This window comes from Tenebrio molitor, chromosome 2 (genome assembly GCF_963966145.1).
Source record: "Tenebrio molitor chromosome 2, icTenMoli1.1, whole genome shotgun sequence".
NCBI lineage: Eukaryota > Metazoa > Arthropoda > Insecta > Coleoptera > Tenebrionidae > Tenebrio > Tenebrio molitor.
Genome location: NC_091047.1, coordinates 5,119,451 through 5,144,691, shown reverse-complemented (window position 1 = coordinate 5,144,691; position 25,241 = coordinate 5,119,451). Strand labels below are relative to the sequence as shown.

The 25,241-nt window shown below is 38.2% G+C and overlaps 7 protein-coding genes and 1 long non-coding RNA gene across 8 annotated transcripts in view; 6 read left to right on the top strand and 2 right to left on the bottom strand.

Moving 5' to 3' along the window:
• The window catches only part of Ser (Serrate), a 188,298-nt gene extending 172,577 nt beyond the window's left edge, over positions 1–15,721 (bottom strand). The window contains exon 1 of the mRNA XM_069038603.1: positions 15,594–15,721. The gene's annotated coding sequence lies outside the window, so the exon portion shown is untranslated. The remainder of the gene's footprint in view (positions 1–15,593) is intronic.
• Positions 2,361–4,919, top strand: LOC138123800 (senecionine N-oxygenase-like). The gene is made up of 4 exons (XM_069038617.1): positions 2,361–2,928; positions 3,469–3,607; positions 3,666–4,280; positions 4,337–4,919. Exons 1-4 carry the CDS (start codon positions 2,741–2,743, stop codon positions 4,646–4,648), a joined length of 1,254 nt encoding a protein of 417 aa, XP_068894718.1. The 5' UTR covers positions 2,361–2,740; the 3' UTR covers positions 4,649–4,919.
• LOC138123803 (interferon-inducible double-stranded RNA-dependent protein kinase activator A homolog) lies at positions 5,288–6,700 on the top strand. The gene has a single exon (XM_069038624.1). The coding sequence runs from the start codon at positions 5,426–5,428 to the stop codon at positions 6,398–6,400; it is 975 nt and encodes a 324-aa protein (XP_068894725.1). The 5' UTR covers positions 5,288–5,425; the 3' UTR covers positions 6,401–6,700.
• Positions 7,128–7,815, top strand: LOC138122664 (uncharacterized). Its single transcript, XR_011156578.1, has 2 exons — positions 7,128–7,257; positions 7,343–7,815. It is a non-coding gene; the product is annotated as an uncharacterized lncRNA (long non-coding RNA).
• LOC138123795 (NPC intracellular cholesterol transporter 1 homolog 1b-like) lies at positions 10,567–15,588 on the top strand. The gene is given in 18 exon segments (XM_069038606.1): positions 10,567–10,726; positions 10,780–11,004; positions 11,064–11,584; positions 11,635–11,935; positions 11,990–12,207; positions 12,263–12,379; positions 12,433–12,611; positions 12,660–12,836; positions 12,885–13,086; positions 13,140–13,333; positions 13,386–13,730; positions 13,781–14,083; positions 14,132–14,387; positions 14,436–14,617; positions 14,665–14,896; positions 14,948–15,061; positions 15,114–15,276; positions 15,330–15,588. Coding segments are annotated over 18 exon segments (3,801 nt in total). The 5' UTR covers positions 10,567–10,719; the 3' UTR covers positions 15,395–15,588.
• A 23-nt stretch (positions 15,722–15,744) lies between the features above and the next one.
• bai (Transmembrane emp24 domain-containing protein bai) lies at positions 15,745–16,748 on the top strand. The gene is made up of 5 exons (XM_069038627.1): positions 15,745–16,066; positions 16,119–16,239; positions 16,291–16,361; positions 16,410–16,536; positions 16,586–16,748. Exons 1-5 carry the CDS (start codon positions 15,890–15,892, stop codon positions 16,705–16,707), a joined length of 618 nt encoding a protein of 205 aa, XP_068894728.1. The 5' UTR covers positions 15,745–15,889; the 3' UTR covers positions 16,708–16,748.
• Positions 16,749–17,915: 1,167 nt separating this feature from the next.
• On the bottom strand, positions 17,916–19,316 carry PIG-U (phosphatidylinositol glycan anchor biosynthesis class U). Its single transcript, XM_069038615.1, has one exon. The coding sequence runs from the start codon at positions 19,314–19,316 to the stop codon at positions 17,973–17,975; it is 1,344 nt and encodes a 447-aa protein (XP_068894716.1). The 3' UTR covers positions 17,916–17,972.
• Positions 19,317–19,509: 193 nt separating this feature from the next.
• LOC138123804 (general transcription factor IIE subunit 2-like) lies at positions 19,510–20,717 on the top strand. Its single transcript, XM_069038625.1, has 5 exons — positions 19,510–19,651; positions 19,721–19,819; positions 19,872–20,034; positions 20,087–20,287; positions 20,336–20,717. Exons 1-5 carry the CDS (start codon positions 19,590–19,592, stop codon positions 20,681–20,683), a joined length of 873 nt encoding a protein of 290 aa, XP_068894726.1. The 5' UTR covers positions 19,510–19,589; the 3' UTR covers positions 20,684–20,717.
• The last annotated feature ends 4,524 nt before the right edge of the window (positions 20,718–25,241 follow it).

Genomic DNA, 25,241 nt, shown 5'->3' with positions numbered 1-25,241 from the left:
GACCTTTCACATTTTTACATATTTGTAAGTTGTTTATGCAAATTTATCGGTACGATAAGTCTGCCGAAAATTAATAATAAAAAAATAGACGGAAATAACTGATACCTTGGCTCGTTACATTGAATGAATTATTGTTTTCGACCAAAGTTGAATCTAAAAACAAGAACATTTTAAACAACGCCTAGTAACTGCGTGCTATCATTCTTCGCCCCATCAACAAATACCTAGTGAAATTCAATAGTCATTGCATTATCAGTATTTTTAAATTAACTTAGAACGATTGCAAAAAATAATTTTACAAATTTGGTAAAGATCAGTTTCCGATTTCGAGAACGAAATGAGAAATATGAATTGCAGTTATCTATAATTAGTCGAAAAAGAAAAAAAAAGAACCTGCTAAACATTCTTTGCTTGAATCACAAAAAAAAAGAAATGAAGTTTATTTCCGCCATATCTTACACTCTATACTCCGTTCAATTGAGCAATGTAATAATCACGTGCGCTCCGCACAGTTGCTCTCATTGAAAGTCGTCAAAGAAACATATTAACATACTATATTCTACAATTCGCAATCAATAAAAATGTGGAGATGGCGATTTTGATGGAAAATAATTATTTTGATTTGCGTTATCTGAATCAATTAAACAAATAATGTACTGAGATTAACTCTACGATATTCACACCGGACGTTTCACTGACATGAACGTACCCAAACCCTTAGGGTTTGCATGTGCTCTCTGTTTTTTATCGTTGCATCTTTGTTTCGCTAAACAAGCAGGCGAAAATCACGTGATTCTATTATTACATAACGAAAGTGAACGAGGTATAGATTAATAAAATGAAATAAAGAAGTAAAAATGTCAAATAAACAATTCTTATTGCAGTTCAACAGAAAAAAGTAAGTACGTCAGAAGTCACTTGGGATTTTGTTTAATTGCTATTTACAATTCAATTGTCCTGAATTATGACTAGGAGTCAGGTGAATGATGTGGAATTTCCATCACTTATTGAAAATGTCCAATATTCATTTGACACATATGGAAGATACTACGGAATAGCCTTGTAAAGTTGCAAAGTTTCTCGATAATCCAGCTATTTGCGTTTTATTATAAGGTTTTAAGGTCATTCCTCTGTACTATCTTGGGTTTTTTACAATAACGTAATTCATAAAGTACAATAAAATCAAACAAATAATCGATACAACCTTCAGAAACTAATAACATTTTGATAAAATTTTACTGCTTCGAACCGCCCACAGAACAGAAATCGTTCAGGACGTCGGTTTGGGGAGTAAAAAATCAGGTTGCTATCCTTACAACGAACAAACAGATTATTTCCGAATTGGTGGATGACGACAATTGCAACCAAATATGTTGTTAAACGTTTGTAATTTGCGAAATTATGTGTTAAGTCGGTCAATCTACTTTAAAAAACCGAAACGAAGACAACAACACCGTTTTATTTTTAGCATAATGGTAGTGATAAAGAAAGGTTGTTAGTAAACATTACTGTTTTTTTTTAATAATGCCTCCGTAATGAACAATAATGATCCGCCACTCACTTCCGCTAACCTGTTTATTGAATGGAGCAGCAATTAGAAAAAAAATCACTTTCATTGACCCGCGCTGACCAAAATGTCGCAGTAATTATTCTAAATTGTTTATTTCTTTATCGATGAGCCGGTTATTTCTGGTTTACGAAATATTAGAGTAGTACGGATTTTCGTCGAGACGTAAAATTTCATTAATTAAAAATAACGAAGCATTCGGGAACTAAGTGATAAAGCAGGGTCGGAATCCAAGTATTCGTGTACAGGATGTATCCACGTCAAGGTTTGTCTTGTTTATAAATTTGCACAAAATCCAAAAATGTACTTTTTATTGCATCTGGTTTTACAATACGCTGCCGTGAGATGGATGCAAAACGTTTGCGAGTTGCATCAGAATGCGGCGCATCAGCACCACGAATTGCGGTCATTTAAAAACCCAACACGAAAACCGAAATCAAAAACGCATCCGTTTTTCGAAAAAAAAAAAAAGATTCCAAACGAAATGACCACAAAACCGAGTTTTTGATAGAAAAAAAGGTCACACTAATAAATCAAATGAAGTTAATTCTGTGGGATTTCACGCGACTTAAATGTTGTAATTTTGTTTATCAAATGCTAATTGAGATCGCGATTGGCAAGTGGTTTTTTGCGTATTTGCAACATTTAATTACACCGACATTTTTTTATCATCTGTGATAACAGATCAATTAAATCATCGCCGTCTAGACCTGGTAGTGCCCATTGACGAGTAACTGACTGGCAGTAGAAGTGAGATGCAATTCGCTGCAAGAATGTGCACTTCAAGTCCAATTCGCGAATAGTTCGTAAAACCACAACTCAATTACATCATCCTTGCCGCTTACGGAAACCCGCCTTCCAGTTTCATCAGAATCGGAATAAATTAGAAAAAACCTCTACCTCTTCAACGTATATCAGTATTGCAAGTCGATAAACTCGCGTTATTTTTCTTAGTCACATATCGCGGCATGCTGTAGATAAAGATAGAAAACAACTAATAGTGGTGATAATACCTCCACAGATAAACATATATAATTTTAGTCCCGATGATTTACATATAAGTGGAAACGACTTGACAACTCCGATCATTTGCTCCTTAACGTTTATTCGCGGTGGTTATCCTGCCGAGATTTTTTTACAATTGTCCTGTTGTCATTCAATCGAATCGTAACGATGCGAGCTGCTATTATTGGTGCCGGTGCTGCTGGGTTGGCCTCTGCCAGACACTTGAAGGCCCAGGGGATCTCGTGCGATGTCTTGGAGATGGCACCCCAACTGGGTGGCACCTGGGTCTACACCGACGAAGTTGGACAGGATCGCTACGGATTTCCGGTCTACTCCGCCATGTACAAGGGTCTAAGGTACGTCCTGCTGCGGCAGTTTACTAAATATTTAATTCGAGTATTACATTGACGAAATTATGTCACGCTGATAATTTGACACAGTTTAAAAAATTAGTTCCTATATCGCAATTCCGTAAACATTGAATAATTCCGATCGTTACACAAATCGACTGATACAATTTTCGATCGGCGTGTTGACCTCAAGACAATTATCAAATCGTTCAACTGGTTTTTTTCTCGCATATTTGATCTTTGACACTTTTTCGGAATTTCACAGACGTTGATAAATCTTTGTGCAAACGCCCTTTATTAATGATAAGTCAAATTAGAAATTCACGACGCGGGGAAATGAGAAAAAATCGTTGTAAATTAGAAAATCAATCACGTGCTTATGCAATTAATCAAACTAGGCCTTACGCTGCATTGTTGGTGTAATTTATCATTAAAATAAAATTATTTCAAAAAATGTGGGTCAGGTTGTAATCAAATGGTCATTAACTGCAACGAGCGATCGGTTTCTAATTGAAACGAACGGAAATAACGACCGATTTGTTGCAGAACCAACTTACCCAAAGAGGTGATGGGTTACCCTGATTTTCCCATCCCCGAACAGAACAAGTCCTACTTGACCCAAGCTGAAATTTTGGAGTTCTTGAACCTCTACGCCGACCACTTCAAAATACGCGAACTGATCAAGGTACTTGTACAAACAATTTGGAAAAAATCCGAAATCATTTCGAACAATCTGGTCGCAGTTTAATCGCATGGTCGCTGAAATTCGCCCCTTGGGAGAAAAATGGCAGATCAAGTCGATCGACAAGCCCACTAAACAAGAAATTGTGGAGGTCTACGACGCTGTCATGATCTGCAACGGTCACTACAACGACCCCATCGTGCCGAACCTCCCTGGACAGGAGAAGTTCAAGGGGAAGATCGGCCACAGCCACCAGTACAGATCGCCGGATGCCTTCAAGGACCAGAGAGTTCTAGTGATAGGGGCTGGACCTTCAGGTCTCGACTTGGCCCTTCACATCTCGTCCGTTGCCCAATACGTGGTCCTCAGTCACCACACCAAAGAAGCAGTCAATACTGAATACCCGGCGAACGTGACCAAGAAACCCGACGTCCTCCGCATCACCAGCGAGGACCAAGTGGAATTCGTTGACGGCTCTTGTTGTCGCTTCGACGCGATATTCTACTGCACCGGTTACAGATACTCCTTCCCATTTCTGCACCAAACGTGCGGAGTAACCGTCGACGACAACCACATCCAACCCCTTTACAAGCACATGATACACATAGAGCGACCCAGTATGTGTTTCATTGGGATACCGTTCAACGTGTGCGCTTTCCAAATGTTCGATCTTCAGGTACAAGATCCACACTTGATTAATCCCTTTCATATTTTGATCCCCTCGAATTGCAGGCTCGCTACTTCTGCCAATACCTCAACGGCTCGATGCCGCTGCCCTCGAAGGATATGATGCGAATGGACACCGAAAAGGACATGCAGAATCGCTGGGCCAAGGGATACACCAAGAGGCAAGCGCACATGATGGGTCCCGACCAACAGGGTTACTACGAAGATTTGGCCGCTGCGGCGAACACCACCCCCATCGCTCCGGTTATCGTCAAGTTGAGAGACGAGAGTGTTAAGAGGTTATACGACGACCTGCAGAACTTCAGAGAAGACAGATACAAGATCGTCAACAACGAAAACTTCGTCAAGGTACACTGAACCCGTTCCACACTTAGTACTAAGCGGGTGGGGGCGAAGTGTACAGGTTTCTACTTACAAATATGTAATGTTAGTATCGTGGCTACCACATGAGCCTAAGAATGAAGGCAGTTGGTATTGGATTTTCCCATGCAATTATTTTCTATTCTTCAACTTTAAAAATGTATTATAACGCGATAATTATTATTTATTGGTGTTGTATTTATGTAATTATTTTTAGCAACTTGTAAATAAGTGTAATTAATTTATCAAATACAGGTTTTTTTTTAAATAATCTCTTTATCTTACTATTTACCTACCGTCATCAATATGTTTTCTTAGAAGAACTTTGTTGCTAATCTGGAGTAGTCTGTAAAGTTATCATTGATGTGCAGATAATGAAATGAAAATTTCGAATATAACAAATTATTATTCAATCAAATAGGAAACAGTTTAAAAAATATATTTCAAAAAATTACGTTGTGAAACGTGGCTGCAATATATGCAACCAACCATACGCACTAAAATTTCACGCAATTCCATTTAATTTTATCAGTGCCAGTGATAAATAATGCAATTAACAATACAATTTTATTCTTTTTTCATAATTAATTGTATCCACTTGAACCAAAAGCTGTGACCCGAATACAAACGTCAAAATGGCGCGTCTTTAGCCACTTCCACATTTGACAGCTGCGACTGTCATCCGCATAAAAACAATTGCAAATTGGGGGTTATGTGCGTTCAAATTTTGAATTCTTGCCGAACGTGATTTAATTTGAACCAAAGACGAAAGCAATGTCCCAACAGAACACCAAAACCCCGGCCATGGTGTTGCAAGAGTTCACCGTGAAGCACGGCTATTCGCCCCCGGAATACGTCCTGGCGATGTGCAAAACCGGCACCCACGAGAACGAATTCCATTACAAAGTACACGTCGCGAACGTGTGCGGCGTCGGTTTCGGCCGGTCCAAGCAAGTGGCCAAGCACAACGCCGCCAGCAAGGCCCTCGAAATCCTGGCAGACAGAGGTTTGTACGATCCCAGCAGCAACCCGGCGCAGGAATTCAACGCACAGTCGCACAGGAACGAGTCAGACAGTCCCTTAAAGCCGACGATTAATTTTATCGGCACTTTGAAAGATCGGTGTTATGAGTACAAGCTGCCCCATCCCATTTTTAACGAGATCTCGGATGTGGGGCCCCCGCACTGCAGGGAATTCACGTACGAGTGCAAATTGGCGTCGATAACGACCCAGTCGACGGCTAACACGAAAAAACAAGCCAAACAGTTAGCAGCGAGGGATATGTTAGATAAGATAAAAGATATTTGTCCCCAATTAGCAGATCAATTTGCTTCTGAATCAAATGCCTTAACAGAGACTGATAACGAAGCGGTTAAGAAATATAACGACTTGTCAACTAGTTTAGACGTGATTCCTAATAGAGCAGTAAATATTGAAGACTTCACAGCCACTCTAAAGAAAATAATGATCGAGAAAGGCGTCAAGTTTGAAATTTTTCAAGAACAGTTCCAGCAGAGGAACAAAGAAGGCTTGGACTATATTTTTGATTTATTAGAAGTAAAATTCAAAGTGGAACTCTGCCAAGAATCTCCACCCATAATGTGTGCTTTGTTTGGATTAGACACCCCATTTACAGTACTGGCAGTGGGAAGCAGCAAAGAAAGTGCCGAAATAAATGTAATTAATGAAATTTACGCTGTTTTAGATATTTATATGAATGTTCCCGATTCTGATGCGCAAGTTCTTTAAATCTTTATCATTACGTTGTGGTAGATTTGTTTTCTCAAAACACTTGTGATACTTAATTTTCTTTCTTTATTTGGACAAGGCAGTCTATAATGATATACGTACGATTCCGCTGGAGACTATTTAAATTTTTTCTTGTTCTCACTGCGTGAAAATCGCGATTTCGTTTTTATTGGTTTACATTTTTTTAAGGATCAGATCAGATTCGAGAAAAAAATTATGTTTACTGATTAACCTGTTTTGAAAAACTTTATTTTGTTAAATAATAAAGATGGTTTAAAAAATTCAAATTTGTCTCAATGCGCCTGGTCCCGACACGAACGCCATTCCGAAACAACTCAAATTAGAATTAGTTCCTTTCCGAACATTTGACGTAAATAAAGGTACAACAGTCCAACTACCCGACGGGTCTGTCTGATCAAGGCACTGATTAAGTATTTAATCAAGGAAGAGTTAACTTTAGCACCTGCCATTGTCTTGATCATTAATCAAGAAATCACATTGGCCTATTTGTATAAACGCAGGTGACACGACAGGCACTTGAACACACAAATAAACAACATTAAACACGTGTCTGTCATTCAAAAAATCAGCCACTCCCTAGCTAAAATTCACTTATTTTAAGTGTCCTTAAACTGTGACTGATAATAATATATCTAATCGCTAGGCAAAACTTATTACATCTATAATAATCTCAAATATTAAAGCAGACATTATAGTGATTTAAACCTATCAACCTGAAAAAAATGTTATCTTTTGAAACTTAAAATAAAAGATTTATGTATATGTGAACGACCTTTAAAAGGATCTATGAAAGTGGCATATCAAAAATGTAATTTTAATTTAAGAAAATTCATCAGGTTAGTCAAAATAACTTTTTCCACTGCTTTGAGGAAAAACAAGCATGTTTTAGTGTCGAAATATGTAATGGTATCTTTTTTACAGGTGTGAGGGAAGTAAACTATGCCATACCCGAAAGGTGTGCGGGAAACATCTTATTACCGCACTAGTGGGTTTTTTTCACATACCTATGGCACTCCAGAGAGTGAAACGAAATCAATTCTGTTATACTATACTGCATTTACTAACCTCGTAACATAATACACCATACCGCACGCAGTTTATACAGCGTGATCAACAATGACTGAGTCTGCTGGCAATGAAACAATTGAAAAGTACTGGTGTTTTTTGTCTCGTAATTGGCACTGACCGGATATTTGAACTTGAGACGACATTAAAAACATTTTTGGTTATGCCGGTTATGTTTATACTATTACAAAAATGAACCTTTGATGGTAAATTTCAAATTTGCCAAATTTCATTGTTACCAACAAATTCAGTCTTGTTTTAACATCATTTTTTTACATTACGTGTTAACTTCACACTAATCAAGTAAATATAATAAAACTTCAAAATTTCTCCTTTTTAGTTCTCAAAGGCTTGTGGAAAAGCAGTTGTTCATAACAGGGAAAGTCTGATTCTGATTACACTTCGTAAACGACACATTACGTAATCACGAACTTGTAATTAAAGTTAACTATTTTTACACCTGTTAAATAACACATTCGTTATGCAATATGATCACCAAAAAAAAAAGAGATAAGAGTCGGCTTCAACCATACTATACTTTATACTATACTATGTAACAGGTGTTCAATTGAAAAGTTCATCGAGTTGGATTTGAATTTATTTTTTAAAAGACAACATCGTAAATTAATTTGATTAGACAAAGATGGCGACAAAGATCAAAGCCAATTTGATGAACTTTTCAAGTGAACACCTGTTATAAGATCCGTGATAAAGAAGTTTTGCCCAAACCTCAACAAACAAGGCTGTGCATTGTAAACTCAATCTTTTTTGTTCCCATTTCAAAAATAGTTTACGGCGAGGCATATTTTATGTTATCGAGTGAAAAACATGTGTTAAAATAAAATTCATGTAAATGTCAAAACTGACAAGTGATGAGTTAAAAATTTTGTTTTCCACGGCCGCCCCTTCTCTATATATTGTACCGTGCGATCATTAGATAAGGGGCGGCTATTGACAGCTTCAGATTTTTCGTATCTCTGCTAACTCAGCTAATAAACGTCAAACAACTGTCACTCTTAATCAAATTTAAACGCAAAAATGTTTTTTACGTGAAAACACAAAAGATTCACCATTGAATCTTACTTTCGTAATGATGTGATTTCAATAACTGAAAACGGACATACAGCGTTGTTGCTTGTTTGGCCGAGTTTCGGAAAAAAATTCCAAATAAAATTGCGGCCGTTGAAATCTCAGACAGGAAAGATTTAAACACTCTGTATAAATTCCGAAATTTGATTAGCGTAAACAGGATTTTCATCAAGGATTATAAAGTCAGTGTCAGTATTTGACATATTAGGGCAGAATCGCGCGTAACTTTTGAAATGCCGCAATTATCTGATTTGCAAAAATGTGTTTGACTGAGGGACGGTATGAGTATAAGAGCCATTGCGAGAGAAATTAATGTGGATAATGTTTGAGTGACATTTTGAGAAACGTCACTTTCAATACCATTTACAAAGCTAAAAGTTTGGCGTTGTCAAAGTGTCTGAGTTTTCAACGGGCGCAACTATACAATCGCTGGCAAAAAAAAACTCGGACAGCCAAAATTTTAGTATTATTTAGCATCTGAGTCGGTCCTATCAAACCTATCCATACATAACCTTTATTGAAAAAGCGATGTTTACACAACTCAAATTTTTAATTTTTGTATCTGTTGTTCTGTTCTGTTCTGATCGGTATTATTGCTATTAAGTACCTAATTAATGCCACTAATTTCCCACAGCTTTGAGTAACGACTTGTTATTCCACGGGTTGTGACCAATCTTAAAATTACATTTGCTAATCGTGGCATACACTATAAAGTTGCTGCGATACCGACAATAGGTATTCAATGATTATTTTGAAAATTCAATGCGACAGCCCCTATATGTCCGTCTTAGAAAAAGTATCGTATTTCACTCGCGTGTAATGGCCATTTCCACTCGGATCATTATCATTACATGCTCGTTCAATAATACGAGTATACTATTATTCCCTAGGGAGTAAAAGTAATTTACATTTAATTTACAATACGATTTTAACGCTTTCAACTTACTCAAAAAATAAACCAAAATCACATCTTCTGTAATTTTTTGACATTTCTTTCTGTCATTCATTTTTGAGATCATACACCACTTCATGTTCCCTTTTCTGCCGCTTTAGCCTCTTCGCAACATCTTTCTCGTAATCACTACCGAAAGCAATTATTCAAAAATTCGGAAAAATGAAACAATCAACGACAATAAAATAAACCGTTTTTAAAAATGCAACCTGGGTAACGGCACATGTGCTTACTCTGATGCTCTGATTGTGAGGTTTCATTTGGATTTTAATTTTTATTGCAAATAAAGAGGAGATAATAGAAAAAATAGGTGTATGGTACAGATCTAGAGTAAAGTGCCATTTCCTCCACTGTATTTAATACTTTGTTAACATTTCTTTGCACATATCCTTCACATATTCAAGGAATTATAAAAATACACGAATCGATGTCAAAAACAAAAGGCATTAAAAATCATTCGACACGTAGTGTCAATCAAGCTAATATTTTTGCGATTAAGGAAATATCAACGAACACCTGCATGTTATTATCATCTGATAACATTTGTAGAACTGTCTTTTAAATCGACCTGCATCATCCTGACTCGCACATATGTTTTTAAAAATGAGAAATAAAATAATCGCCTAAACTCTCGAGAACTCCCCAGGTGTACGTATTTTCGGATATTGATCACCTGATCAGTTCCCGTTGTTACATTAGATAAAAAATTCCAGTTCCTCAAGTTTACAATTTGGCAACCGCACTTTTATTTAATCCCTTATGCGATTAAAAAAAATGTACACACTGGCATATTGAAAATAGCAATAATTAAAGTAGGGACACAAAAAACAAATACCAGTCTGAATCGGAATTACTGCGGTACGCTGATATGCTTATCCACGGAAGATCTACGATTACAAAGTATCACGTCTAGTCGTTCATTAATATCGATTTACTCGTTCATCAGAAAAATATCTTCAAAACAGCTTAACCTCGCTTATCGTTATGTACAAAAGGCCATGTTTACATGACTGGAAATATCTAAAATCAAATGTTGCAATTATGTATAACCACCTGTTCGAAACAGGTGCACCAAGACAATTGTCACGATAAGTTATCTTTCTGAAGTATGCTCCTACGATGCTGAAACATTCGGACATTGTTAGAGCGATCGTGAGTGTGAAAGGTGATCGATGAAAAACATTCCTCGACCATGAATGGTAACCGCCTCGAGTTGTATCCAACTCGATTTATTTTTCTGTTTCATTTTCAGACTTCCACAAACGATCTGTAATTTTCTGCGTCGCGGTGCTAGCGGCTTACGTTCACGGTGACTGCAGGATGCTGCACGTCTGCAATGAAGATGACGGCACCGGTAGATCTCAAAATTGTGATGAACAATCGCCTCCTGAACCTTTAAACAAAACTGATCCCTTGTACGAGACCGCTTCGGCACAATTAAGGGAATACTGTCCACACTTTTACGAGGACACAGAGGGTACGAGAGTCGTTAAAAAAAATAAACAACTTATTTGTAAGTATGTGTTCACTTTCCAGACCCAGAGGTTTGCTGTGACAACCAACAAGTTATCATAATGGTCAAAGGGTTCCAAAGCACGGTTCCCTTTCAACGATGTCCTACTTGCGCCAAGAATATTATAAAAGCCTACTGCATTTTTTCGTGTGGTCCAAATCAATACGATTTTACGTTCCCGCTGGCGTATGGATATAACGAGACTACCAACTCCTGTAAAAACGACCAACAGAATTAAAACGAAGATTATCTAATTGAAAATTTTTCAGCTTATATCACTAAAGCCCAAGAAAACATCAACGAAAACTTCCTCCAAGATATCTTCGATTCTTGCAAAAACGTGGCGAATCCCAGTTCCAGCGAGCTCCTGATAGGCTCAGTGTGTGGCGAGTACGGCTCCGCCTACTGCACCCCCAAAAGGTTTTTCGACTACATGGGAAACTACGACAACACTTTTTCCCCGTTCACTCTGGTTTTCAATCTCGTCGACGACTCGGACACGGGAGCGATCAACCACACGGCCCTCAAGTGCAACGAGGCTTACGTGAGTCCTCTGGCTTTCCGCAGAAATAACTTAACGTTTTCTTCTCGCAGGATGGGTCAAAGGCGTGCAGTTGCGTCGACTGCGAACTCAGCTGTGATTCGGGAGTAAAATTCGAGAATCTCTCAGACGAGGAGTACATTTTTGGTGACGTCGAGGAAAGCTCGTTTATCGCGGCTTGCGTGTTGTTCGGTATCGTGTTGGTAACAACAATCTGTGTTGTGTACCTTCGCGTGCTGTTTCCCCGGTGGTTCTCGCAGCACAAACATGAACCCGCGGATGAGACCAAACGGAAAAGCATCAAACAGCGAATCAATGACTATTTGGAGAGTTTCTTCAGAGAGTGGGGAACAGGTAAGAAAACTTGGAGATCTCATCTTGGGAGAACTGATCGGTTTCTTTTTCCAGTTATGGCCAGACGCAGATTAATTGTTCTTTTGGTGTCCGCTGTAATAATCGTAGCGCTTGCGATTGGTATCATCATGCTTCAAGTCACCACAGATCCTGTGGAAATTTGGGCGGCCCCGCACAGCAGAAGCAGACAGGAAAAAGATTTCTTCGACGCAAACTTCCAACCGTTCTACAGAACCAATCAAGTTTTCATCAAGTCAGTGGGCATAGAATCGGTACGTGCGAACGAAGGTCCTTCTACCCTTTTTAACACTCTACCTTCTATTCCAGTTCGACTGGACACAAGTCATAGCCAGTGAAAACGTCTCGATTTTGCACACGTTTGGACCAGCTTTCAACCGCACCTTTTTAAACGCCGTTTTTGACCTGCAGAAGGAAATCGAAAGCGTGAATATTTTTTTCGTTGAACTTCCTCGCCCTTTACTGTCACTCTCTTCCAGATTAAACTAGACGACGGCTCTGGTTTGGAAAGCATTTGTTACGCTCCCTTGGTCACGGTATTTTCTGGTCCCAAAACCATAGACGTTTGTACCGTGCAGTCTCTTCTAGGTTTCTTCAAAAACAACGCATCTCTCATCGAGTCAGACAATTACGAACAAACTTTCATCAACTGTCTCTCGTGAGCTCTTCACATTCTAAATGTCCAAATGGTTTTACAAAATTTTAGGAGTCCATTTTCGATGGACTGTTTGGCACCTTACGGTGGTCCAATCGAGCCTGGACTGACGCTAGGAGGCAACCTCCTCGAAAACTACACAGACGCGACAGCTGTGAGTCTGACGTTTCTAGTCGAGAACCACTTGGACGAAGACGACCTAAAAGCGGCGCTCGAATGGGAGGAAAAGTAAGAGAGAAACCTTGTCTTTCAGAGTTTATTTTAAACGTTGTTTAGGTTCATAGATCTGATGAAGGCGTGGGAACAATTTAAAAAACCCGAATTCATGGAAATCGCGTACAGCGCCGAAAGATCTGTCGAAGACGAAATAGCACGGACCTCTTCGTCAGAAATGGGAACAGTTGCCATTAGCTACGTTGTAATGTTCATTTACATTGCGGTCGCTCTGGGTCGATACACGCTCAGCGATAGATTCTTGGTAAAGCAATACTTCCATCTTGGCCCAAACAAAAAACACAACTTTTTTAACAGGTGGAGACTAAAATATTCCTTGGAATTGGTGGAGTCCTGATTGTGTTGGGGTCAGTTTTGTCTTCTATCGGTATATGCGGGTATGCAGGAATCCCCACCACTTTGCTAACCATCGAAGTCATCCCGTTCCTAGTACTGGCTGTTGGCGTGGACAACATCTTCATCCTGGTACAGACCCACATGCGGCAACCAATGTACGTCAATCTTTACCGTTGATGCTCCCCTCTCACAATTTAACTTCCTCAGAAACAAAGATCTCAGTTTGGAAGAACGCATCGGAGCAACTATGGCCAAAGTCGGACCCAGCATGCTTCTGACCAGTTCTTCCGAAATCTTCTGTTTCGCCATTGGAGCGCTGTCGTCGATGCCGGCAGTGAACACGTTCGCCATCTACGCCACAATTGCCATTTTCCTCGACTTCGTCTTGCAAATCACCGCTTTCGTGGCTCTGTTCACGCTGGACATGCAACGATACGAAAACAATCGGATGGAAATATTTTTGTGGGAAAAATCGTCAACGCCACCTGAAGAAGCGGGGCCTGGGATCGTCTACAAAATCTGGAAGAAGTATTTTACGCCACTCGTGATGGAGTAAGACTCTTCTTATCCCGCCACTACATTGTTTAAACAACTCTTCGCAGGTTCCCAATCCGTTGCGGTGTTCTGGTCTTGTTCTCTGCATGGTTTAGTGTCAGCATCGCCGTCATACCCTCCATCGGGCTAGGTCTGGACCAGCAACTGTCGATGCCTAAAGACAGTCACGTTCTCACCTATTTCAACTTTATGAACGAATTGATGGGAATGGGACCACCTGTTTATTGGGTGACGAAGGGAAACGTGAACTATTCATCTTTGGACTACCAAAGAAAAGTGTGCGGAGGAATCGACTGCGACGAGAACTCCATGGCCATTCAACTCTTCAGAGCACACAAACAAGCCGACCTGTACACAACACAATTCTTATTTTTCTGTCGTTAACAACGATCTTCCAGGACGAGGATATCAAAACAGGCTACTTCTTGGGTTGACGATTTCAACGATTGGGCCAGCGCCGACGGTTGTTGCAAATACTTCAGCAGCAACGGAACGTTTTGTCCCCACACTTACAGCAACAACCTTTGTGATTCTTGTCGATTCGATCTGATGGGTCTGTCTCGTGTCGAATATTTCAACAAGTTCGTGTCATTCTTTCTGATGGACAATCCTGACAAAAACTGTGCCAAAGGCGGACACGCAGCATACGCTGGGGTAATATCGAGTGCATTTGATGAATTCAAATGAGCTGATACCTTTCAGGGGATGAATTTCCTTCTAGACGAGAACGGAATAGTAACTATAGAGTCTGCTAGTGTTATGTCTTATCACACAATCCTGAGAGGTTCGGCTGACTACATCGCCGCTTTGAAGTACGCCAGACATATCGCCGATAATCTCACAGAAACTTTAAACATTGAAGGTGTAGAAATCTTCCCATACAGGTGAGTTGCTGTTGCGTCTGTTACAAACGCTCATACCTCCATTGCAGTATTTTTTACACTTACTTCGAGCAATATTTGTCGATATGGACGGACGCTCTTGAATCTTTGGGTCTATCGCTTTTGGTAGTCTTTGTGGTGGCCTTTCTAATTTCCGGGTTCGATATTTTCACAGCTTGCGTTATTCTCTTCGTGGTATTCATGATCATCGTCGACATGATGGGAATCATGTACTTTTGGAGCATCAGCTTCAATGCAGTCTCCTTAGTTAACTTGGTCATGGTAAAGACCGTCAACATCTCCAAGCAACTCTCTAACAGATTTTCTTTGCAGAGTGTGGGAATTGCGGTAGAGTTTTGTGGCCACATTGTACACCACTATGTCCACTCAAACAAACCGAATTCTGTGGAGAGGGCATCTGACGCCCTAACAGAAATGGGCAGTTCTGTACGTTTCTCTTCATAGATTGGTGAAGTGTTGCTAACTGATTAACTTTTAGGTTTTGTCGGGGATTACCTTAACAAAATTCACCGGCATTGTAGTGCTAGCTTTTGCCCAATCTCAAATATTTCAAATATTCTACTTTAGGATGTATTTATCAATTGTGATAGTAGGAGCCTTGCACGGTTTGATATTTTTACCTGTACTACTCAGTTTCTTAGGTAATATTCTCTACTCTCAACCATACCACAAACTATGAAAATTCTACTTTCAGGGTTAATTAATTTTGGATTTGTCAATGTAAATCAAAAAGAAAAGAATGATTTAACTAGGGCATAAAAGTGTCTTAGGTAGTCAAGCTGAATTGTTTAACACACGAATCAACAACGCATTATTACCAAGAACTTCACACCCTCAAAAGAAAATTCGAACAACCATAATCGTAATCAAGTAGGTAGGTAGCGTTGGAAGCTCAAGTTTAATAATTTAACGATGGCGTACCTTATATGTAATAAATAATAGATAAATCAACACTTACGCGTTTTATTCTTCAAATGTGGTTGGATTTGAAGATCCTTGTCCACACCTTTTGCCAAAATTCCACTTCCACCCCCAGCTGGTAGGTATTTTTGCGGCCACGGCACACTGCAACTTTTCCAGTTCAATTTTGGAGATGTTGTTTTTTCCCGCCGACAGTTGGCAGCACTGTTGTAGAATGTTGACATGAGCCACCTCATCGTTTTGGCATAAGTCCACCTGTTTCATGAATTTTCCCAACATTTTCGTTTTGACTCGTGTGCCCTTTAAGAAAACGGTGAAAAAGCGGACATAATAATGATAGGGTGGCGTTGTTTGTGCTTACTTTTCGCTTTCCTCGCGAACGTGGAATGTATTATGTGGACGCTGAAAGCAAACACACAAAAATGCTTAAAAGAGGAATTACAAGGAAATGTGCCGGTTATCGGTGAATTTGAGGTTTCGGAGGCGATGGGACAGAAGGTCGACTGCGTGGTAAATAAAAATTGAACGCTGAGATTGGGATTCTTTGAAAAAAAATTTTTAGGTTAGGGACTCGAAGGGTCACATTTTGTACCAGAGGGAGGATATTACCAAAGGGAAGTTGACGTTCAACACGGAAAGCTACGACACCTACGAGATTTGTTTCATTTCTCGCGTTTCACAAAGTAAGGGACTAAATTCTTGAAGGTAGAGTCTTGACTGACTTGTGTTTGCAGATGTTAGAGGAATTGGACAGGATGTATCTCTAATAACAAAACATGGAGTTGAGACCAAAAATTATGAAATGGTATGTAATTTATATGTGTGAGTAATTCCAGTGACATGCTTCTTCTAGCTGGGAGAAGCTGCCCAACTCAAACCAATTGAAAAAGAGTTGAAAAGGTTAGAAGATTTGTCAAATGAGATTGTACAAGATTTTGCACTCATGAGGAAAAGAGAGGAAGAAATGAGAGACACAAATGGTAAATAATTGTTTATAGTGGGTTCATCATCTAAATATTCTTCTTCCAGAATCAACAAACAGCAGAGTGCTTTACTTTTCTGTGTTTTCCATGTGTTGCCTCTTGGGCTTGGCTACTTGGCAAGTTCTTTACTTAAGGAGATACTTCAAGGCGAAGAAACTGATTGAATAGACTTTTTAGTTAAATAAAATTATTTTTTTGTTTAAATCATTGCCACTGTTTATTTTTTCAATTGTTTACGTATTGCTTTAAAATCTCGTTATTTTCCTATTTATTTTCAAAGTTTTGTACAATAATTAGGCTCACTAAAGTGTATAATATGTAAGGTGAATTTATAAATAAACGTTTAGTGTTTTTAACAAGGCGAATAAACAATTGACCATTTTTAGAAAGAAATGTTATCTGCAAGGACTGTCAATATTTTTGTATGGTTGGCTGCATTGAATGTAAATTTTGCTCAAATTTCAAAATATTTAAATATCTGTTAAGAAACCTGACATGAAATCGGCGAATTAAAAGTAAACATTTTTTAAATTAAAGTTCAAGTGCGAGTGTCTGAAATGATACGTCAGCTGGTCATCTTGTAAGTTTTCAAGTAACGGTTACGGCTTAGACCGCATCGTGTGGAAATTTGAGGTTATGTGTGTTGATTTTTGCGATTCTGGTGCGATAATGATTTCGGGAGAAGATTTGAAAAATAGCCTAGTCAAAGAAATTAGAAGGGAAGAATGGAGGAACAAAATTAATCCAGAAGAATACAACAGGAATAGTGAATTATTCGAGGAAATCCGGCAAGAGAACTTGACAAAAGTCGCAACAAGAAACAAGAATTTCCATTCCAAAAAGTACAAGAAAAGCATACCACAGAAAAGGGGACCACAGGATTTCAAAAATGTTGATCCCAAAACTCGGGAAGCCTACGAAAAATGGAGGAAAGAAAATGATCTTGAAAAAAAGTGCCCACAGGTACATACAAAAAACTTGCTTTTCCTTTTGCATTACTTGAACGCCGGGCCCAGTCGGACCGAAGACGAACTTCGCGAATGTTTGAAGCGACAAAATTCGCAGTTTGAAGTGTTTTGGGACTCGCCGTCGTACATTTTAAGTTTGTTGCGGAGGTGCGTTTTGACTCGTGATTGGTCCAACATGACTTATTTCCTACTAATCTTGTTAAATTATGATAGAAAATATTTACCAATTGTGAAAAACGTGAGTATATTTTTAACATCAGAACGTAGGTCTCAATTAACAAATTATTTTCAGATGTGTCGCGTCATGGTGAAATTCAATCCGCTAGTGAAGGAATGCGATTTGGAGGACCAGTTCAAGGCGCTAATTGAAAAGCCATCAGAGGTGTAACTGAATAAATGTAATACAAGTTGAAAAAAGACAGTCTTTATTACAATGCACATAAATAATTACAAAAGGTGTTTGCACTACTCTAAAATAAGTAAAGCATCCTTCCCATCGATTTTCCTTTCCTTTCCGTGTTTCAAGCAAAACTGTCTCTTCAAATACGCAAACAGTATGTCGGTAACCAAAAATATTTGTGCGATGGCGAACGCTAAAGTGACTCCGAAGTAAAAGTTTGCGTTTGCGGAGTTTGAGTAGATCCACAAGTGCCACAAAATGGGGCCTAGAGCCGAAGTTATCAAGAAAATGACTCCGACTAGGAATCCTTGCTGCGAGTAATTGAATAAGTGGATGAAACAAGGCAAGAGGCTCAACACGAATCCTACGTCGCCGAGGCACGGATACGACTTGAAAACTGAAACTAAAAATAAAACTGCAACTGTTAACAAAAAGGGATCTTTACGAAACTTGATAGAAAGAGGAACTAAATAAAGAATTGTGGCGTTGATTTGGAACGAACAAATGAAGAGATCGCGGAAATGGTCGAACATTTCGGTGAAAAAGTACCAGAATAATCCAATGTTTGGTTGCAAATCGGGGACGGTCAAAATAAATCCGTAAACGCCCCGCATATAATCATCCCCGTTAGTCAAAGCAGAAGAGACGACTTTGAGCGCCACTATCGTGGCGGCGAACAGAGTAACGACGCAGAAGCCGCGAGTCTTACTTTTGTAAATCTCCAAGAAATGCAGAAAGAGGGGCAGGACGAGTATGACGGGGTACAAAGACATCATCGTGCAAACTGCAAGAAAGAGAGTACTCAAAACCACGCTCCCGTACAACATGAAACACAGAAACAGTGCCAAGAAGAAGTTATGAAAGACAATTGTTGAAAGGCCGACGCAGTTGAAAATGGTGTAGGGATTGAACAAAAACGCGGCTGCCACAAACACAGGCGAGTTGAGAAAGTCTGGCCCCGACAACAGAAATTCCTTACCGTCCTCGGCGTACTCATCTTTGTGATGTTCCTGTTGTGTGAACAACTGAAACATGTACCTTCTCGCGACAAAATACAAAACGACGGCTGTCGCCAAGTCGGTGATTAAAAACATTATTTCAACCGGTAGGTTGAGCGAACGTGTCAGTGTCTGGTACAGCAGCATAATGATGGGGGCCTCGTGGAGCAAGTCGCCTTCGTAGGGGTTTATACCTTTGGATTGGAGGTAAAGTCCTTCGGACACGCGTTTCCACGAGTTCAGCGGTGTGGACACTTCGATATGGTTGCCAATTATTGACTGATACCTCGAGAAGATCAACCAGTATCGGATACTGGCTCCGATTGTGTACATTAGGAGGATGGTCCCGGTTTTGTAACATTGTCGTTCCGACGAATTTTCTCGCCATTTTTCGCTCTTCTCGCGCGACATTGTGTTAGACAATTGTTTCGATCAACATCACAAATCGGAATGTACAAGTTTCACGGTTTTCCGGACTGGAACATGGAAAATGGAACTTCGAAAACGCCCAAGTAGTTAGGTTAGGTTGCGGCTGAAGCTACGGCATGACGTAACGGCACTGGCAAGGGTTACGTAATATTTACCCAATGACGTGATTTTGAAATGACAACAGTAAACAGATGGTGATTCCAAAATCAGCTCAATTATCATTTAATTTATTGTTTATTTAACCAGAGTAAAAAAATGGATCCCGCCTTATTAAAAGAACGAGAATTGTTCAAAAAACGTGCACTTACAACGCCGACGTAAGTATAAGAACTTGACCCGTCAACAAATGTATTTTTTTTCTAAACAAAACATGAAACAATTTTCAGTGTAGAGCGAAAAAAGACTGAATCGAGACCAGAACCTGCTCGAGATGACGTTAAAAGATTCAAATCTACCAGTAGCACACCTAAACTTGATATCAACACGTAAGACACTCAAAGATGTTCTGGGTGCTGTCTACGTTTGTAATTGTTGCAGATACAAGACAGCAACGGGAAGTACGCAATACAGATTTGGTGTGCTTGCAAAGATTGTGAAGCACATGAGAAAGAGGCATCAGGATGGTGAAACATATCCACTCTCTTTGGAAGAAATTTTAGATGAAACTAATCAATTAGATGTAGGAAATAAAGTCAAACAAGTAAATTTGCGCAAATTGTTGACGAGTCGAGTGTTAATGTCGCCGTTTTCAGTGGCTGCAAACTGAGTCCTTAGTAGATAACCCGAAAATTGAAGTTACCCCTGATGGAAAGTTTGTGTTTAAAGCTCCATACAAATTGAAGGATAGGAAGAGTTTATTGAAATTGTTGAAGCAGCAGGACTTGAAGGGTTTGGGTGGGGTTTTGCTAGATGATGTACAAGAATCTTTGCCACATTGTGAAAAAGCGTTAAAAGTATGCACCGCGATTATTCTATTAATGTGTTTATATTTGCGTTTTTAGATATTGCAAAATCAAAATGAAATAATTTTTATAATAAGACCAATAGATAAGAAAAAAGTATTGTTTTATAACGACAGAACCGCCACTTTACCCATAGATGAAGAGTTCCAAAAACTGTGGCGTTCCGTCGCTGTTGACGCAATGGACGACGCGAAAATAGACGAATATTTAGAAAAACAAGGTATCCGCTCGATGCAGGACCACGGACTTAAGAAACCCGTAGCGCCAAAGAGGCACAAAGCGAGTCAGCGCAAGAAAACCTTCAAGAAACCAAGAGATAACGAGCACTTGGCCGACGTCCTTGAAACCTACTCGGACAACACGCTCACCCAGAAAAACGCTGTATAATATAATTATTGAATAAATTTATATATTAAAGCTATTACAAGGGTCTGTTTAACACAACACTTTTTTAACGTATTTTAAGTTGTTTTTCCAAGCTAGTTTCAAAAAGCAAGTATGTCAAGGATTTCGCTGTTTTTAAGATAAGTATATCTTTAAAAGTACATACCATTTGTAAAGACTGCCCTGTTTTTATAGTACATATATTAAAAAAGTGAAAATTTAAAGGAATTTCGAGCTGAAATTTTACTTTATTGTGATAATTAGCAAGCCATACACGAGCGGAATTTTTGACATGTCAAATCGGCGGATGAGAACTGCCGATTTTACCAGAAGCCTCATCCACCTATCCCTGGGCTTGTCGTAGTAATAATTAAACTAATCTGCGGATCCAGGACTGTCCAGCGCGTCGGACAGGCCACAGGCCGCGAGTTCTCGTAACTATTTTCTTCAGTAATTTTGTTTGTTTGATTGTTTTCGAATTCAATCTTCTTTCAAGGGTTTTTTTCTTTCATCACCACCCACCGCCACATTTTTGGTTGTATGTACTCTCGAGCAGTCTCCAGTGGATCTCGACCCGAAGTGTGTTAAATCGTTATTTTGGGAAAATTTTACCAAAAGGGGGAATAAACAACGTATTATAATTATTATTATTAACAGTATACAACGTGTTTCACCTAAGAGTAACTACGTGTAATAAATCCTATTTTGACAAAAAGTAGTTTGGATATCCCTGATTTCCCCTTTTTCATATACAGGGTTATTCACGAGAGGGGTACTTCTGAATTTTTATTTTGAAGCAACCAACAATACCAATGGCAGTAACTACTAAATCAAATGTGTTATTTCTTTTAAATTAGAAATCAAAGTAAGTTGGATAAATTTGTGAGAAATGTCAGATTGACAGATAACCTGTATTTAATCAAAATTCAACAAATAAATTAACAAATTAATTTAGTGTAAAAGGTGTTCAAAGTGTCTACCATCGGCTTCTAAACATCCGCAGCGGCGACAGAATTCTTTCCACACTCTCCATAAATGAGGAGCATGTCAGTCTTTTCGTCGTTATTGTAAAAACACATTTTTTCCAACGTCAAGTCTGAAAATGACATTTTCATCACTCAATTTAGAGATGAAAGTAGGCGTTTGCATCACATGTGAGGAAAGTAAATCACTTCCCTCACTAGTGGGGAAAGTAAAAAAAAAATTTGATCCCCATTTAGGTATGTACATACTTTCTTTAAAATAACGTTCAAATATACATACATATACATTTTTAAGAATTCTTTATTAACAAATAGCACTTACAAAGATACTTAACTTTTTTATCAGTATTATAGAAACTAAATGTACAATTTTTTACACGAATTAAAACTCCAAATGTTCCTGATTTTTTTTCCTAAATAACGTGTCGGTACAGAGCTTGACGTTGACGACAAACTAGCGCTTCTTACTACTTGTCTCCACCTCAGTAACGCATTGTATTCCTTTCCGTAGCGTGCTCGAGATTTTATAGGTAATAATTCCAAAGATACCTAGTTCGCTGCTTCTTTAATTTCTGTATTTGGTAAATTTACAACACTATCTTCTACTTCCATCACTATTTGTTTAGTAAATTCTGATTAATTTTCAAGTTTTGGTAAAAACACGACTTGACATTCATTAATTAAATTTTATTGTTTACTGTGAGCATGGAAACGTGATTTTCAAATTTTACTTCTATGTTGATTTGTATAAAATAATAAATTGATAATACCTATGCAAGATAAACCGAAAGCTCTTGACGTTGGAAAAAATAGTATGTTATATACGTGAGGAAAGGTCCATTGCTAAACTTGAATGATTAGATCAACTTGCTATCGCTCGTGATCCAATTGTCATTCTCGTTTAGCAATGCATCCCTTTCCTCACTTATATAACAATATACTATTTCGAATTGACAAAGATTTTTTGCTTTAACGTCAAGAGACAGAACTAAGAGCCATCGTGGATTCAGTTATAATTATTTTCAAAATTTTAAATCAAGATATTGTTGCAATGTGTATAATGGGTTGCCGTAAAAAGAAATTCAGAAAAACCCCTCTCGTGAATAACCCTGTAGGTACAGGGTTATTCACGGGAGACTTCCGATGAAAATTTCGTTATATGCAACCTAAAATACAAGAAATCCCTAGAACTTGATATTTTGTTTAATTCGAAATAAGTTAGCAATCCAAGTAGCTTGGCGAATAAGATTAATCATGACACTTTCTCTTTATTGAGGTTATGAGCAAAAGTTAATAATACAGGGTTATTCACGCGAGGGGTACTTCTGAACTTTTATTTTGCCGCAACCAACAATACCAACGGCAGTAACTACTAAATCAAATGTGTTATTTCTTTTAAATTAGAAATCAAAGTGAGTTGGATAGATTTGTGAGAAATGTCAGATTGGCAGTTAACCTGTATTTAGTCAAAATTCAACAAATAAATTAACAAATTCATTTAGTGTAAAAGGTGTTCGAAGTGTCTACCATCGGCTTCTAAACATCTGCAGCGGCGACAGAATTCTTTCCACACTCCATAAATGGGAATAATGTCAGTCTTTTCGTTGTAATTGCAAAAAACAATTTTTCGAATTGACAAAGATTTTTTGCTTTAACGCCAACGAGACAGGACTAAGAGCCATCGTTGATTTAGTTATAATTATTTTCAAAATTTGAAATCAAGATATTGTTGCAATGTGTAAAATGGGTTGCGGCAAAAAGAAGCTCAGAAATACCCCTCTCGTAAATAACGCTGTATAAAATGTGAAAACTGACATGACAGACAATAAGAGCCAGCAATCGTTGATTTAAGTACATATAACTATTTATAAATTTAGGAAGATAGAAACCATTGGAAATTGTAGTTTCGGTTGCATTTAACGAAATTTTCATCGGAAGTCTCTCGTGACTAACCCTGTATAGACTATTTCTCACAGAACACACACTTACAATATTTTTGTAGTCTTCATCTTTGTGATTTCCAAGCAAATTTTTCGATGACGTTCTTAAATGCCTTCCAGGCATTCCTTTCAATAACATTCATAGAATATTACAGTATCGAAATTTTGAATTAATTCATTCATTCTAGGTGAACATTCCAATTTTAAGAAAAAACGAATTGTGAAAAAACTATAGTATATTTTTTCCTGGTAGGCGGTTGCGCGCGCCATTTACAAACTCCTGCAACGAAATGCGACCTCCCTGTTTGTTAGTGGAATATAGTAGCCAATAGGGAGGTCGCATTTCTGTTGCAAGATTTTGTAAATGGCGCACGCAGCCGCCTACCAAGAAAACCAAAATCATTTTCGTAATCAGGGGGTCGAAATTGTTCAAAAACTGTCAATTTTATGCAAACAACGAAATCAGTGTAGACCTGTGTTATTATCCTGGTCCATCAATGAAAAGCCATTTTGGGGCATCTAAAAATAAGGAACTTTGTCCTCTTTTTCAATAATTTTAATAACTTTTTGGGACTAATTTCCTTAATTTTCATTGGATTTTTAAAGTGCCCAAATGCTCTGGCCCAGAAATAAAAAAATTCATTTTGGGGTGTTTGGCTCTTTTTCGGTCGTTTTTAAACGATTTTTGCATGCGCCAATTGGCTCGGTCCAGAAATTAAAAGCATATTGCGGTGTTTAAAAACAACACATTTTGTTATGTTTTTGTGTTGTTTTTGAGGTAACTTTACTTGATTTTGGATAATTTTCAATGATTTTTTCGTGTGCACAATTTCTGGTGGTCTACAGATATTTGGATACTTTTAGGGTGCATAAAAATTAGTGATTTTTAAAGAATTTTGGGCTCTTTTCAGTTGTTTCATATTCTTTTCTTTGGTCGTTTTCAAATGATTTTTGCATGTGCCAATTGGTCTGGTCCAGAAATTAAAACTTATTTTGGGATTTCTAAAAACAATGGATTTTGTAAGTTTTTTTTGGGTGCTTTTAATGTAATTAATAATTATGCTTGATTTTGGATGATTTTCAACGGTTTTCTCATGTGTCCAATTTCTGGTAGTCTATTGATTTTTGAGTATTTTTGAGGCGCATAAAAGTTAATTATTTTAGGTCTTTTTCGGTTGTTTACTTTTGGGAAAACATCTAAATTTTTAGGATTCTGCCTTGTTTTTTAAGGTGCCAAATATCCTGGTACCATCCCTCCTTGATTTAGTGTTGTTAAAAAGCCATTTTGGAGTATTTAAAAACAAGGTATTTTGTAAGTTTTTTATAGTGCTCTTGAGATAATTTTGTATGATTTTGGACGATTTTCAACGGTTTTTTCGAGTGCCCAATTTTTGGTGGTCTACAGATATTCGGGTACTTTTGGGATGCATAAAAATGTGTACTTTGTGTACTTTTTTAAAGGCTTTAGGTCTTTTTCGATTGATTACTTTTGGGAAAACAGCTACATTTTTAGGATTCTGCCTTGTTTACTTCATGCCTTCTTTTAAAATGTGAATAATTTGATAATTGTTTTGGAGAATAGCGTGAAAACAAGATGCATGGAAATGTTTGCTTTTGGATAGAATGGAATTGCGAAAG